Source organism: Alosa pseudoharengus, unplaced genomic scaffold, assembly GCF_046254945.1.
Source record: "Alosa pseudoharengus isolate Yale_2024_CS ecotype anadromous, Long Island Sound unplaced genomic scaffold, YU_APseudo_1.1 YU_APseudo_1.1_scf_1, whole genome shotgun sequence".
In the NCBI taxonomy this organism is placed as follows: Eukaryota; Metazoa; Chordata; class Actinopteri; order Clupeiformes; family Clupeidae; genus Alosa; species Alosa pseudoharengus.
Window position 1 is genome coordinate 15,383,577 of NW_027468564.1, and position 13,849 is coordinate 15,397,425.

A 13,849-nucleotide genomic window follows, 5' to 3' on the forward strand; every position below is an offset into this window, starting at 1 on the left:
TTGCCCTCTGATTCCATGTGACCTTTCGTGACCTTTGCCCTCTGATTCCATGTGACCTTTCATGACCTTTGCCCTCTGATTCCATGTGACCTTTTCGTGACCTTTGCCCTCTGATTCCTTGTGACCTTTCGTGACCTTTGCCCTCTGATTCCATGTGACCTTTCGTGACCTTTGCTCTCTGACATGCCCACAGCCCCATATGATGAGCCAGGAGGTTCCAGAGGACTGGGACCAGAAACCTGTGAAGGTTCTAGTCGGGAAGAACTTTCAGTCGGTCGTCTTCGACGAGACCAAGAACGTCTTTGTGGAGTTTTGTGAGTTCAGCTGGCCTCACACACACACACACACACACACACACACACACACACACACACACACACACACACACACACAGTTGCACAGGTCCAATGAGTCTAAACCTTAGTGTTGTTGGTATTAGGCTATAGTCCAAATTAAATAATAGGCTATAGGTCCTATGAGTCTAAACCTTAGTGTTGTTGGTATTAGACTATAGTCCAAATTAAATAAAAGGCTATAGGTCCTAGGAGTCTAAACCTTAGTGTTGTTGGTATTAGGCTATAGTCCAAATTAAATAAAAGGCTATAGGTCCTAGGAGTCTAAACCTTAGTGTTGTTGGTATTAGGCTATAGTCCAAATTAAATAAAAGGCTATAGGTCCTAGGAGTCTAAACTTTAGTGTTGTTGTTATTAGGCTATAGTCCAAATTAAGGAATAGGCTATAGGTCCTAGGAGTCTCAACCTTAGTGTTATAGTAGGCTATAGCTCCAAATTAAATAAAAGGCTATAGGTCCTAGGAGTCTATTAGTGTTGTTGTTATTAGGCTATGGCCCAAATTAAGGAATAGGCTATAGGTCCTGGGAGTCTAAACCTTGGTGTAAAAACAATGTCTCAGGTCTAAATATTCATTTTTTGCCACAATAAAATGTTGTTGTTTTTTTGGTAAAAATCTGTCAATTTCCCTCTTCGAACACCCTTCTCACCTTTTTCACCCCTGACCAGTTTGCATGCCTGTGGTCACTAGTCTATAATCTTTTACTTTTTTTTTGTCTTTATTTGGACAGGACAGTGGAGAGTGAGACAGGAAGCAAGTGGGAGAGAGATGGGGTGGGATCGGGAAATGACCGCAGGTCGGATTCGAACCTGGGTCCCCGTGGGCACTCGGACTCGGCCACAGCGCCCCCTATAGTCTTTTACTTTTGATAAACTGGAATGCCGTAATTCCTCATGTAAAAACCTGGGGCCGTATTCACAAAGCCTTTTATCTTACCACTAGGAGTACTCCTAAATCGCACTAAAAGATTTTAGCTAGGAGTTTTCTCTTAAAAGTTATTCACAAAGCCTTTTAGACCTACTCTTAGTAAGGAAAAATGACAACTCCTAAACTAGGAGTGAGTCTTCGTTGCTATGGATGACGTCATTACTCATGCACGAGCTTGACTGAAGTGACCACCTTGATTGGCTGATGATTGTAACGCGGGAATGATTCCAAACACCTCCCTTACGATGATGAGTGACAGGTGACAGGTCTGAGAATGCTTGCGCTACAAGTAGCTCGAAGGACGGAAGATGATGAATAACTGAATAAAAAGGCCTAGCCTAAATGAATAAAGAGTAAGGCAAAACAAATAGCCTACAGTAGTAGCCTAATGAAACATAGGCCTACGGACTGATGCAGTAGGCTATCTTTGCAACATTATTGAATTAATCTGTCACATATGCCTACGTTTGCAAAGAAGAGACCATTTTAATTTGATTCACAATGAAACGTTACATTTAATTTACATGTTAACAATGAGTAGTTTTGGTTGTTGTTGGTGGCGTTATTGCATCCCTTTTATGAATGCAAAATTGTTCCCTCGCGATTGGAAGCTCCTGTTGCCGGCCGCATAGGCGACGCATTTCAAAACATCGCAACGTGAAATGCCACAAAAAGCTGTTTGTGAATAGGTCTTAGTGAGTTAGGAGTCCTCTGGACTACTTTTAAGCTGTCCCAGACTTAGGTGCTACTTTTAGGTCTAAAATGCTTCGTGAATTACTTTTAGGGAAAAAAAATAGGAGTCCTAAAGTTAGGAGTGACACGCCCATTATTTTTAGGAGTTGCTCCTAAATTCGCCACGTAGGAGCTACTTTTAGCCTTAAAATTCTTTGTGAATACGGCCCCTGGTCTCTAGTGTATAGTCTTTTACTTTTGATAAACTACAATACCGTAATTCCTCATGTAAAAACCTGGACTCAGTTAATGGCTGAGGATGGGGTCCATACATACAAACTGCATTTCGTTGTCTCTGTACTTGTACTCTGCACAATGACAACAAAGTTGAATCTAATCTAATCTAATCTAATCTAATCGGATCGAATCTAATCTAATCTAAATAAAAGCCGGGCTCCAAAATCAAGCTGTCTGCACAATGACAACAAAGTTGAATCTAATCTAATCTAATCTAATCTAATCTAATCTCTCTCTGAAGTGGCCCAGCCAGTCTCTCTGACTCTTTGGTCCTGGACTGTGTGCACCGAAAAGGCTTGAGTGCAAGTGACACCCGTTTTACGACTTTTATTTAGATTAGATTAGATTAGATTAGATATTTTATTTAGATTAGATTAGATTAGCTAAACCCAGGGATGACCGGAGCACTCAGAGAACTTTTAAACTTTTATTATTATTATTATTATTTTATTTTATTTTTTTTATTATCGTGCACCATAATAAAAAAGTTTCAAAGTTCTCTGAGTGCTCCGGTCATCCCTGGGTTTAGTCTCTCTGAAGTGGCCCAGCCAGTCTCTCTAAATAAAAGCCGGGCTCCAAAATCAAGCTGTCTGCAGATTTTTCAGCCAGGAAAAATCTGCAGACAGCTAAATCTGCATTGGGAATCGGCTGAAATCTGCAGACAACTAAATCTGCATTGGGAATCGGCTAAAAGCCGATGCAAATGTCTAGAGATTACAACGGATTGAGACAAAAAAATGAATCATGATGCAAACAGAATGGACACTTGCTTGTACAAATATTTTTCTACACTTTTTCAAATTATTATGACCGCCGCGCAGCGAACCGGCGGTCATATAGGTTTAGTCAGATTTTTCTTTTTTTTTTCTTTTTCGCATGTCCAAATTTCCGTCAATGATTCCCGGGACACTGAAAGACCGGGGTAGAAGAAACTTGGTGGGCATGTAACCCCATATGGATAGCATGGAACCATCGTTTTTCGTTTTGATCTGTAGCCCCCCCGCTGTACTGGACCCCCCGAAAGGAGGGTAGGGCAGACACAGTTTTCTGTGAATATCTTGAGAACCGTAGGGCCTAGGATGACCAATTTTTTCCGTATGTTTGCCTCCAGGGGTCATGTTAACCCATTCCATGTGCACACATGTGCATAAACAGATACACACGCACACACATACATTCACAGTAATCATACGTATGACACATACTCACACAGTAAACATATGTACGCATGCATGCACATGCACAAACACACATACGCAGGCAAACACACAAGCACGCACGCACGTACACACACACACACACACACACACACACACACACACACATAAACATAAACGTGTACACGCACACATGCACACAATTCAAGAATTTCTCAGAATTATGAACAGGCAAGATGGGGGTGGGGTTGTATAAAATGAATTTTACATGTGAAATCTATGAACTAATCATGTTTTGGTACTTGTTGTCTAGCAGATACCAGTGAGAATTGAGTGTGGCTAATGCAATTTAGTGAGACAGTTAGAATCATATAGGCCTTTCAGCGTGATTTATTTTTGTGGAAAAAATGTGCTGGACTGGGCGGCGGTCATATTTTGTACCGCTCTGCGGTACATCTAGTTTCTACAGTTTTAAAACATGATACACACATTCAAAACGTATGAGTCCATTTTGAGTCCATATGGCAACTGATGTGGTGTGGTACTGTGGTACTGTAAAGAACTCTTTCTCTCCCTGTGTGTGTGTCAGATGCTCCGTGGTGTGGTCACTGTAAAGAACTGGCCCCTATTTGGGACCAGCTGGCAGAGAAGTACAAAGACCGTGATGACATCATTATCGCCAACATGGACGCCACAGCCAATGAGGTGGAGGAAGTGAGCGTGTCGGGGTTTCCCACCCTGAAGTATTTCCCTGCAGGGGCCGAGAAGAAGGTGACACACATACACATGCACACACAGATACACACACACACACACACACACACACACACACACACACACTCACACACAAACACAGACACATGTACATATTCACACGCGCACAAACACACACACACACACACACACACATATAGACGCACACACACATATTTACATGCAAACATGCATGCATGTACACACACACACAAACACAGCTACCTGTTAGTTAGTAGTGATAATACTGAGTCAGTAATGGAGTGAAGGAGTGAAGAGAGCACTGGGTCTGGAAACAATCATAAGAACACAGAACACAGCACTATTGGATTTAAATAGCAAGAGAACACTCTAGAAACAGTGATAAGAACACAGAACACAGCACTGTTGGATTTAAATAGCAAGAGAACACTGTAGAAACAGTGATGAGAACACAGAACACAGCACTGTTGGATTTAAATAGCAAGAGAACACTCTAGAAACAATCATAAGAACACAGAACACAGCACTGTTGGATTTAAATAGCAAGAGAACACTCTAGAAACAGTGATAAGAACACAAAACACAGCACTGTTGAATTTACTATTTTGTCTCTTCTCGTGTTGATGAATATGATGACTAAAATTTGATGAATTCTGATTGGCTGTCAGCTTCCTGTCATACTCAAAATCATTATTATATTGATCCCCAACAATATTGTTCTTGATGTCGTTATAATTATAGTTGATGTGTGGACGTCGTCATTCAATATTGTCAGAGCAATATTGTTTTGTAGTTATCGTTCTTGGTGTGAACTGGCCTTAATAGCATTTCCCTGCCCTCTCTCGCCCTCTATCCCTTCCTCCCTCCATCTCTCTATCTCTACATCTCTTCTTCCCTCCCTCTATCTCTCTCCCCCACCCTATATGTCTTTCTCCCTCCCTCCCTCTCCCTATCTCCATCTCTATCCCTCCCTCCCTACATCTCCATCTTTCTCTCCCTCCCTCCCTATATCTCCCTCCCCCATCTCGCTCCTTTGCTCCCTCCATCTCTATCCCTCTCTCCCTCCATCTCCATCTCTCTATCCCTTCCTCCATCTCTCTCCATCCCTATCCCTCTCTCCCTCCCTCTCTTTCCCTCCCTCCATCTCTATCCCTCTCTCCCTCCCTCTCTATCACTCCCTCCATCTCTATCCCTCTCTCCCTCTCTCTCTCTCTGATCCAGGCCGTGGACTATACAGGGAAGAGGGACCTGGAGACGTTCTCCAAGTTCCTGGACAATGGAGGCGTGCTTCCTGAGGAACCGGAGGAGGACGAGAACGAGGACGAGGAAGATGAAGACAAAGATGAAGATGAAGACGAGGTGAGTCACAACCTCATCAAAATATCCTCTCTCTCAGCCAATCAGGGCTCAGTGTGATTATCCTCTCTCTCAGCCAATCAGGGCTCAGTGTGATTATCCTCTCTCTCAGCCAATCAGGGCTCAGTGTGATTATCCTCTCTCACAGCCAATCAGGGCTCAGGCTCAGAGTGATGATCCTCTCTCACAGCCAATCAGGGCTCAGGCTCAGAGTGATTATCCTCTCTCACAGCCAATCAGGGCTCAGAGTGATTATCTTCTCTCAGCCAATCAGAGAGACTATTAGGCCCTGTGTCCACCAATCAGGTTTTTTGCACTGAAAGCGGCTATTTTCTATACAAATCCTATTAAGGCGTTGAGAGCGTTCAGCGCCCTCAGCAGCAAAAAGGCCTCGGTGCTGACCGTTTTTTTCCACAGCACTCAGAGCGCTGACAGTTGACCTAGCCACAATAAACACTAGACGAAGCGCTCTGAAAATGAGGTTGTCAGCGCAAAAAATGTGACTGGTGCACACAGGGCCTTGTGGAGTAAAACTTGAATTTCCCCTTGGGGATCAATAAAGTATCTATCTATCTATCTATCTATCTGATTGGTGGACACAGGGCCTTATGGAGTAAAATGTGATTGGTGGACACAGGGCCTTATGGAGTAAAATGTGATTGGTGGACACAGGGCCTTATGGAGTAAAATGTGATTGGTGGACACAGGGCCTTATGGAGTAAAATGTGATTGGTGGACACTATCTATCTATCTATCTGATTGGTGGACACAGGGCCTTATGGAGTAAAATGTGATTGGTGGACACAGGGCCTTATGGAGTAAAATGTGATTGGTGGACACTATCTATCTATCTATCTGATTGGTGGACACAGGGCCTTATGGAGTAAAATTTGTTCCAGTATTCCTAATAGGAAACAAGCTCTGGCAGCGTCCTCTGTGGCGGTGAAAGAGAGAGTTAGGGACGCCGTTTTGGAGATCTCTGAAATTATCTGCCATCGATTGCCCTTCCTCGGTTACCAGATGTTGTGTGTCAGTAGACTGAAATTGAATTTCATGATCTGAAACTAAATTGTGAAAACTGAATGTGGAAGTGCAAAAACTGAGATTTTCAGTGGGAATATTTTAAGAGCAAATGAGATCAATTTAAAAATAGTATGTCCAATTTGAAGTTTACTGGGATTTATTTTTCAATACAACTGCTCAAATTGGGCAATTCAAATGGAAATATAAAATATTCAGATTCAGTTTGAAGTCGAACAAGTTTTACTCCATAGATTATTCTCTATCACAGCCAATCAGAACTCAGAGTCAGAGTGACTATACTCTATCACAGCCAATCAGAACTCAGAGTCAGGGTGACTATAATCTATCACAGCCAATCAGAACTCAGAGTCAGAGTGACTATACTCTATCACAGCCAATCAGAATTCAGAGTCAGGGTGACTATACTACACATGAAGTGCTCATCGCACGACTTCTGTTCTTAGAACACATACAGTGATGACCTCTGTAATGACCTCTGTTCTTAGAACACATACAGTGATGACCTCTGTAATGACCTCTGTTCTTAGAACACATACAGTGATGACCTCTGTGATGACCTCTGTTCTTAGAACACATACAGTGATGACCTCTGTGATGACCTCTGTTCTTAGAACACATACAGTGATGACCTCTGTGATGACCTCTGTTCTTAGAACACATACAGTGATGACCTCTGTGATGACCTCTGAACATACAGATCTCTGTTACGACCCTTGTGTTCTTGTTCTTCTCTCCGCAGGACACAGAAGAAGCTAATGACACAACCAAGGATGAGCTGTGAAAACACACACACACACACAATTTATTCTTGTTATGATTCAATACAAACACACTGACACACAAAAACACACACATACAAACACACACATAATTTATTCTCAATATTAACCAAAACACACACACATGGGTTTTATCAACTAGTCAACTGGTCGACTATTAAAATCACTAGTCCATGTTGTAGGCAGAGGTCAACTTGTCGACTATTAAAATCACTAGTCCACACTGTAGGCAGAGGTCAACTGGTTGTGGACAAAATGGCTAAAGGCTACACAGGCTGTTCCACAGCACTGTAAAAGTCAACAGTTGTGAAACCTCTAGCACACACACACACACACACACACACACACACACACACACACACACACACACATACACACACACACAGACTGTTGAATTGAATTCCTCAGTATTGAATCATCATGCTCATCTGAATCTGTTGTTTGATGGAGATCTGTTTTTTGTTTCAATCATTTATATGAATCTTAAATCATGAAATCATGACTATTAGAATCTTAAATCATGAAATCATAAATCTTAAATCATGAATTATGAATCTTAAAGGCACCCTTAACAGTTTTCTTTTTACCTTAACATCAATTTAATGTTTACATAAAATCAATTTGATGTCACATAACCTCATAACATGACAAACGGCGCTTCTGCCAGCTGCGCTCTGTAGGCGATTACCGACCTAGCAACCATAGACCTAGCAACCATAGACCTAGCAATCATAGACCTAGCAATCATAGACCTAGCAACCATAGACCTAGCAATCATAGACCTAGCAACCATAGACCTAGCAATCATAGACCTAGCAATCATAGACCTAGCAACCATAGACCTAGCAATCATAGACCTAGCAACCATAGACCTAGCAATCATAGACCTAGCAACCATAGACCTAGCAACCTAGCAACCATAGACCTAGCAATCATAGACCTAGCAACCATAGACCTAGCAATCATAGACCTAGCAACTTCCTAGTTTTGAGTAGGAAACTGCCCCCCCCCTTCTCGAAACGCAAAAGAGCTGCTATGCTGCAGGAATTCTGAGATCTTTTTCTACAGACTGTTGTCGGTGCATTCCATCAATGTTTTATCGGAGTTGAGTTCATACTTTGTTGCAAAAGATCCATATTTAGTTCATTTATTATTACGCTTCTCAACACACCAACATTTTGGGAAATTAGCTTATTCACCATCTCCCCCAGTGTTAGATAAGATGATACATACCCACAGTGTTGCCACAGTTACCTTGAAAATGTAATCTGATTACTGATTACTGATTACTCCTTTAAAAAGTAACTTAGTTACTTTACTGATTACTTGATTTTAAAAGTAACTAAGTTAGATTACAAGTTACTAAGTAACGCGTTACTGGCATCACTGCATACCCATCTCATCTCTGTGCATGGAGTAACTCAGTTAGCACCCAATGTTAGCATAGCTTAGCATAGCTCATTGAGGTGGACAGTGGGCAGTAGCATAGCTCATTGAGGTGGGCAAAACCAAGGCAAAAATGGTTTCCATTCTATGTCTCCTTTAGATGTTGTGACTAGTATAATTACAATGTGTATACATTTCAATGTAAATGTAACGTAGCAATTTTCTAAGCATATACAAGCTTGGAGCTATTCTCATTCAGGTGAAGGCACTGCTACTGCAGCTTTTCGGGTGCTGCGTGCAAATCACTCTGCCAAAGTAGCAGTGCTTTTCCTGAATGAGAATATAGTTCCATGTTTGCATATGCTTAGAAAATCGCATATTTGTAGCCCATATGTAACTACATAAGTCACAACGAGTAAATGGGGAAAATGTTGGAGTTCTTTTATCACTTTTGGGTGCTATAGGCTAGTTGGAACTGCCCACCTCAATGAGCTATGCTAAGCTATGCTAATGGTGGGCGCCCACCTCAATGAGCTATGCTAAGCTATGCTAATGGTGGGCGCCCACCTCAATGAACTATGCTAAGCTATGCTAACGGTTTCAGACTGAGGTACTGCATGCACAAAGGCGAGAAGGGTATGTGTCATCGAGAGGAGACAGTGAATAAGGGTAATAAGCTAATTTCTCCAAATTTTGGCGTGCTCCTTTAACTTTAAAACTTTAACTTCCTTTCCTTTAAGGGTGCCTTTAAATCATTATTATTATAATCGTAATTCATGACTATTAGAATCTTAAATCATGACTATTACAATCTTAAATCATGACTATTTCAGCTGTATGAATTGTTTCTTTGAATCTGGAATCATGACTCTTTCAGCTGGGCAGCTGTCTGAGCTGCTCATGTAATTCTGTGTGGGGCTGTGTGGGGCTTCTGGTGTGGTTGTATTGGTTTTCTAAAAATAAAAAAATCTGACTTACAAATGTGTATCCTGTTTGTATGTGTGTGTGTTTGGATTGTGTTTTATGTGATTAGATCTTCAATGACGATTTGTTTAGTGATTGAATTAATGATTGAATGTTTGAAGATGACATGATTAATTTACACATACTGTACACATGACACACACACACACACATTGAGGGAAGGTTCATTGAGGGAAGGCCTCATTTTCTGTGAAGATGAGATTACATTAACAATGACATAAAAATGAAAAATAACAATGAAAATAATTAAAAAAAACATAGTATAATCATTGTAGCCTAGGCCTATACACAAAATAAATAAATAAATAAATAAATACATAGATAGATAGATAGACAGATAGATAGATAGATAGATAACCTACATAACATTGTATAGGAGGAGGGAAAAATTAAAATCCATAAAATATTATTATTATTATTAATACTAGTAATAATAATAAAACAACATTTAATTAAAACATGTATAATTTGACATAGAAAGGTTTGTGATGACATATCTTGATTATAGGAAAGTAAAGAGTTCATTTTTATATTACATTGAAGGGTCGGGGGTTCCATGTTCCATATGTGTTGTGCATGCATTACTTGAAAAGAACTAGCTCCAGTTAACAGTGAAGGTAACGAACTATTAAAAATGTGAAAAACGTGAACTTGAAGAAGTGAAAATTAAACAATATGAACTATGAAAATTGAACAACTTGAAGCTAGGCCTGTTTTGTTATGAATGTGTGGGTCCTCGAATAAACACACTTGTAACTTACTTGAAAGAGAATGGTCTTTACTAGGTTTCAGTATTACACTTGATGAACACTTCATGACGCACTCTACTCAGCTCTACTTCAAGCAGCCTACTGCGCATGCTCTGTTAAACTCATAGCTATACAGCTGAACTAGTAATAACTAAATAATTACTTGTTCATATCATTACATCTCCCTTTCTTAAAGTAAATGTACTGTATTATACCTTTATAAAGACAACACATGTATATCTTTAACTCTAAAACTTTTACACTTACTCAAAACAGTTACTTGAACGGTTACACTTCAATCCTATATTCAACTCCAGTGTTTAACTAAAATACTTCCAGAGAGAGTAAACACATAACTTTACAACTAAGCAAAATCATTCTAAATCTGTTCAATGAGTCTCTCTGGTGGTTTCACAATTCTTGAAGATCTTTTTTAAAGAATTGTTCTTGCACAGGAGCTGGTGCCTCAGATGTTGCGGTTGCTCAGCAGCATCATCAGTCCTGTGATCTGCTTTGGCTGGTCCCATAATATCTCGCCGATTCCGTCTCAAAATCGCACCATCTTCAGTCTGAACATTGTATGACCTTGGTTGAACTTCTTTGAGAACAGTTGCTTTCTGTACCCATGTGTTTGTTTTGTCTTTGAGTCTTACAGGGTCGTTGGTGTGTAGTTCAGGTAAGTTCTGTGTTCCTCTGTCGTAGTAGAACTTCTGCTTTGCCTTCTGTTGTTCTTTGAATCTCTTAACCTTCTCTCCCTCCTTCGGTTTCAGTAGATTTTCCTGAATGGGCAGATTTGACCTCAGCCGACGTCTCATGAGGAGTTGTGCTGGCGACATACCACACTCCAGTGGTGTCGTGCGGTACACGAGAAGACTCTGGTAGAAGTCAGCTCCACTGTCCTTTGCCTTGTATAGCAGCCTCTTCACTGTCTGAACTGATTTTTCAACTAACCCGTTCGACTGTGGGTAGTGAGGACTTGATGTTGTGTGTACAAAGTTCCATTCTTCAGCAAAGTTCTTAAAACTTGCATTGGAAAATTGAGGTCCATTGTCTGAGAAAACCTCACTTGGTACACCATGTCTGTAGAATATTGCCTTCATAGATGTTATCACAGCCTCTGCTGTAGTACAGACCTCTGGATAAAGGGAATAGTAGTCTGTCACCACAATGTAGTCTTTTCCTGCACAAACAAACAGGTCAGCACCCACCTTCTGATATGGTCTGTCTGGCACTGGGTGTGGCTTAAGTGGCTCAGCAGGATTGCTTGCTTGATATCTCAGACATGTTGGGCAGTCTGACACTTCATTTGCAACATCTTGATTTATTTGCGGCCAGTATATCACCTCACGTGCCCTTTTCCTACATTTTTCAATCCCAAGATGCCCTGTGTGTATCTTCTTGAGCATTTCTCTTCGCAGACTTTTTGGTATTACAATCTTGCTGCCTTTGTAGATGATGTCTCCCACCACCGACAGCTCTGCCCTGCAGTTCCAGTACTCTGTGATTTCAGGTGAACAACCTTGTTTAGTGTTGGGCCATCCATCTATAATGATTTTACTCAGTCTTTTCAAAGTTTCATCTTTGCTTGTCTCTGTTTTTATGAGCTCCATCTTCAAATCCATCACCGGCAGCGCACTTGTGATCATGTCCACATAAGGGACCGTTCGTTATTTATAAACGGGGCCACCGGAGGAAAATAGGGGAGGGTCATGTATTTTTATTCTTTTTTGAGTGGAGGGTCACCTAACTTTTTTTTGTCTAGGAGGGGGGGTCACCCATCTTTTGTATTAATGAAAACAGCAAAAAATCAAAGTGACTTGTTTGATTGTTGATTTCTGTCGCCATATAGGCCTAACGTTCTCTATAGCTCTGTCATCATTGAACAATAAAAATAAGGGAGATTTCCCGGGTTTCTCACGCAAAATACGGGAAATGTCAACATCCGTCCCCATTAACATTGGAAGGGTTGGAGCAACAAAGTAGCCTACTTTATTCACGCCTAACAGCCTATATCCATTTGGTCAACTTTATCCAGCCCTAAAAAAGCTAAATTTAACTTTTATTGGTAACCAGCAACAAGTGCAATTTGTTAATCGCTGTCATTCTCGCTCCTGCCAACAAAAATGTGTTACGTTCCAAGTAGCAGTGCGTAATTCTGCTTCATACAGTTGAACAAATAGCCTACATTGGTCATATAAATAGCCAGTTTATGTTCTACAGTGTAGAGTTGGTAAGTTATGGTAGGCCAACTGAGTGAATATACAGGGGGATTGGCTCTTAGCCTGGCAGGTGCGCACGTAGAGATAGCCTACGGCCGAACACTGCAAGCGCCAATGAATCGTGCTCTTACGACAACCACATCGTTAACTTAAATAGGCCTACTGTAGGTTAACATCACTCTGAGTTCGCATTCAAGCAAGCAAAACGATGATTTGAATACATCTGTTTCTCTGGAAGGGCAAGGGGTAACAACAGGACAACACAGAGACAGGCCAGAATGCAGGACTATGAGAGTATTACAGTAATATGGGATATTCTACGGGAAAATATTAAAACGGCAAGACAGCGGGGAAAAGTTAAAATGATAGGCCTAAACCCGGAAAAAGTTGGCATGTTAGGTATTTTTCGGTCCCTGTGATTATTTGTGAAATTGTGCAAACGGTCTTTTCAAGTCATTTGAGAAGGAAGGAGTGTAGCAAGCTCCCAAATTGACGCTCGTCTGAGAAATTGAGTTTTGGACAATGTTCAGCTTCGGCAGCTTTACAATGACTGAGGAAGCCTAGAGACGAGTCCATAGCAACAAGTTCATGTGTTGAATTTGTTATTACCCAGTGTGCTTTGTTGAATGGTCTCAATGTTTTATTGTTTTATTTCATGTGAATACTTACTAGAGGAGTAACTTATTTCAAGTAGGCTAATGCAGTTGCAGGAAGTGTGCATTTAGTTTCCATGCTTATTGTGTTTCCACAACAATGTTAGTGAGTAAATCTACTGAAATGGCCACCATCTTGGTGAAGTGTGATGTGTAAGATCAGAAAGCAGAGGGTGAGTATAGAAAGACGCTTAAGTCGATGTCTTTTCATTGCGCTTTACAGCGTGGGCGGAAGATATCGACAATTGGCTGGGGAGGGTCATGTCTTTTTTAAAAAGACTGCGGGAGGGTCGTTGAAAATTTTCTTGCAGGCTGGGGAGGGTCATGCAACTTTTGATTGAAGCACTCAAAATCCCTCCGGTGATCCCGTTTATAAATAACGAACGGTCCTTACAGCAGAGTGCTTCTCTGGGTCCCTAAGCATCCACGTCTTCCTTTATCTTGGTGTCCGCCTGCTCCTTCGGGTCAACTGCTCTTGACAACGTGTCCGCTGTGTACATCAGCTTACCTGGCGTATACATCACGGTCAAGGAGTAGCAT

At 41.1% G+C, this 13,849-nt stretch overlaps 1 protein-coding gene across 1 annotated transcript in view; it reads left to right on the forward strand.

The window, feature by feature from the left end:
* pdia2 (protein disulfide isomerase family A, member 2) overlaps positions 1–8,251 on the forward strand; it is a 43,308-nt gene extending 35,057 nt beyond the window's left edge. The window contains exons 8-11 of the mRNA XM_076282474.1: positions 194–314; positions 3,994–4,175; positions 5,361–5,498; positions 7,279–8,251. Coding sequence (XP_076138589.1) covers positions 194–314; positions 3,994–4,175; positions 5,361–5,498; positions 7,279–7,320 — 483 coding nt within the window. The 3' untranslated portion in view covers positions 7,321–8,251. The remainder of the gene's footprint in view (positions 1–193; positions 315–3,993; positions 4,176–5,360; positions 5,499–7,278) is intronic.
* The last annotated feature ends 5,598 nt before the right edge of the window (positions 8,252–13,849 follow it).